General features: G+C 45.0%; 1 protein-coding gene across 1 annotated transcript; it reads right to left on the reverse strand.

The window, feature by feature from the left end:
- Positions 1–505: 505 nt before the first annotated feature.
- LOC142748699 (E3 ubiquitin/ISG15 ligase TRIM25-like) lies at positions 506–2,993 on the reverse strand. The gene has a single exon (XM_075855880.1). It carries the CDS (start codon positions 2,991–2,993, stop codon positions 1,395–1,397), a length of 1,599 nt encoding a protein of 532 aa, XP_075711995.1. The 3' UTR covers positions 506–1,394.
- Positions 2,994–3,288: the final 295 nt, after the last annotated feature.

Raw genomic sequence — 3,288 nt, forward strand, 5'->3', positions numbered from 1 at the left:
CTATGGATTTAGAATTGGACGTCATAAAAAGATGTAAAAAAAGAAGCAGCATGGTGACAATTATTCTCTTGGACACAACTGAACTGGACATGTCCAGGGTTACAGCCTCACGGGCCAAGCACCTGCATTTCCTTCGACATGGTCCTTTCAACCAAGAAAGACTGATTTGGATTGTACCATGTGCGGACATCTTCAAGTTTCGGAACGACGGAACCCTTGCACAACAGTGACAAACAAACCATTGGCACCGGATCCGTCACCATTGAAATCAATGGTGATGGAAACCTATGGTCTCAGTTTGTGTCTATCAGGGCTCCGTTCCGATGGAAAGCTCCGACAGAACGGAGCCCTGACGCAGATGTGAACGACGTCTTAGAAACACACAAACTTGCCTTAAAGGAGCAATGACTTTCTTATTCACTACAAAAGAACCAAGACGGGGACTCCAGACAAGATGGCTGCTGCACAAAATGGATTAAATTAAACATTAATTTAATCACTTTCACAAGCTGCAAACAGTTTCTTATTGATTAAAATGGGAAATACACTGTGTAGTTCATACGAGACGTATTTGTACGCTGTTGAATTAAAAAACGTCTTGTAAAATACGCTTCGTGTAAAAGTTGTGACGTGTCATTTCTTGAAGTGTTTTACCTCACTGAATACGGATTATAGTAGTTAATTGAGAGTGAATGATCAGTGCTGGGGGGAGGGGGAGAAGTGCCGTATAACTGGAAAATAGACTTTTTCTATATTAAAAATCTATTACACAGTTTTTTTTATTCGCTTCAACTAATGATTAATGGGAAAAGTTAAAAAGACGGTTACGCTTTAAGGCCTGACAGAACAATATAGGCGAGGGAATGGGCAGTGGTAACATAACTTTTGTCCCGGTCATGAAAGTTGCGTAACTGAGAAAACAACATTTGATTCCCCTGGCGCGGCGGTCACAAGATCCACTCTGCTCTGACTGATGGCTCTAGTGGCCAATCAGGGGACAGCTAGAGCCGTCACTCAGAGCAGAGGGGTGGGGCTAGCAGCGTGCACTGCAGGAACATTTGCACATCAATTGTCGCCTTACTGGGGAATTAAATATTACTGCGTCATGTAACTCATCACCGAGACAAAAGGTTTACACTCCCCTCCCCCTATATCAATCTGCCAGTATCTGAGAGGCCTTAAAACTGCTGACAAAAAATTCCCTTTAAACAGTGTAAATGTGGACTACAACTCCCAACAGTTTATATATTAAATCTCACATCTACCCCCTATATATGATAATAAGAACAAAACCAGCATTGCTTTATAGATTTATACGCCCTATTATATTATCCTGTCCATCCATTAGATGGCGCTCTCTGTGATTTCACCAGTCTCTGGCCGGATTTCTTAGGTTATGATGGTTTCTCCCAGTTGCTGCCCCCCCTCGATATCTTTATAGAACCTTCCCTTACCCATAATGCAGCATGAAGGGGCTCGGTGAAGGTGGCAGTGAAGGTGTGTAAGTGTCTGATGGGGTCACACAGCTCATAAAAGGACAGCTGCCCGGCCTCATAATCCAGACATATCCTGACTCTACCACTGGACATCTTGTCACGTAACTGGATCTCTTTACTGTCATGTATCACTAAATACTGATTATTATACCTCCTCAATATCCAGGACTTGTTATTATCTCCAATCAATGACTGACCCCCCCTCCTGTCTATACTGGGGTAACACATCCCCACCCTCCACCGACTTGATGTACTGCCCTCCACATCCCAGTAATGTCGCCCTGAGGAAAATCTCCTGCCGCTTATCACCTGATAACCCTGGAATCTCTCAGCTGTTTCTGGACGATTTTCCCTCACTTGTGTCCTGGTTGCAGTTTTCAGGTCGTCTGATATATGGATATTATTAGCAGCGGTGTTTACATCCAGTAATATGTCTGCAGGACCCTCCACACAGATCCCGCTCCTTATACCTGATATTATGTCACATAATGTGTGTAATGTGTCTGAGATCAGAGCCACATCCAGATCATCCACATCACGGAGATGTTTATCACGTCTCCCCGTGTCCTCATCCCCTCCCGCCTCCTCAGGATCACAAAAGTCACCTGTGTCTGGTCCCTGTAGGACAGTCAGTGGATCAGTCATGTTACACAGCTTCTCAATGTCCCTCATCTTCCCGGACAGCTCGTCCTTCTTTATTTCCAGCTGCTGGATCAGAGCGGAGACTGAGAGTGACTCTTCCTCCTCCTGCCTGGAGATCTCACTCAGGACCCTCTTCTCCAGGTCGTCCAGCCGTCTCCTGAGGTCTGTAAACAGGACAGTGACTCTCTCGGCTTCTCCAGCTGCTTTTTCTTTAACTTTTCTTCGGCGCTCCTCCAGACTCTGGACTCTTTCCTCAGTCTCCTCTCTCTTTGTGGTCAGTTTCTGCAGAACATTTCCCAGTTTCTTCTTCTTCTTCTCAGAAGCCTCATCCAGCATCTCCACCCGGTGTCCCCGATGTTCTCCGGCCGAACAATAAACACAGATACAAGCCGCGTCCACAGTGCAGTAATATTCCAGGATCTTCTTATGGACAGAACATTTCTTGTTCTCCAGGGAAGTGCTGGGCTCAGATATGACGTGTTCTGCTGCCTTGCTGTGAACTCTCAGGTGTTTATCACACAGAGAAGCTTCACAGAGCAGACAGGATTTAACAGCAGGTACAGCAGAGTCCACACAGTAAGTGCAGCAGATCCCGGTCTGTTCTTTATCTGGTTGAGTAAACAGGAAATTCCGCACTATATTACATAGAGTTATGTCCCTCAGCAGTGCAGGCCGCTCCCGAAACTCTTCTCTGCATTCAGGACAGGAATAAAGTCCAGACTCGTCCTGTGTATCCAGCGCACGATCAATACAGACCCGGCAGAAGTTGTGTCCACATCTCAGCATTACAGGATCGGTATAAGTGGTCAGACAGATGGAGCAGTCCAGCTCGTCTCTCAGATCAGCAGACGCCATGACTGACAGGAAGAGAGAAACGAAACTACAATTCTCTGAAGCTCAGAAACCAGAGGGCGGGTTTAACTATTTATACTCCGGGTGTGGCTAAACTAACAAGTATTCACTCCTCTCTGCACATGTATTGTGTAACTGAATGTGATGTTTGTAATTAGTTCGTCTGTATGTGGGTTTATATCTATAGCGCTGTGGAAAATATTTGCTGCCTTCCTGATGTTTTCTATTTTTTCATAATATGGGACAAAGTAAATGCCAAATTTAAAAAACTTCTGATTACAAAATCACTAAAACTGAA

This window comes from Rhinoderma darwinii, chromosome 3, assembly GCF_050947455.1.
Source record: "Rhinoderma darwinii isolate aRhiDar2 chromosome 3, aRhiDar2.hap1, whole genome shotgun sequence".
NCBI lineage: Eukaryota > Metazoa > Chordata > Amphibia > Anura > Rhinodermatidae > Rhinoderma > Rhinoderma darwinii.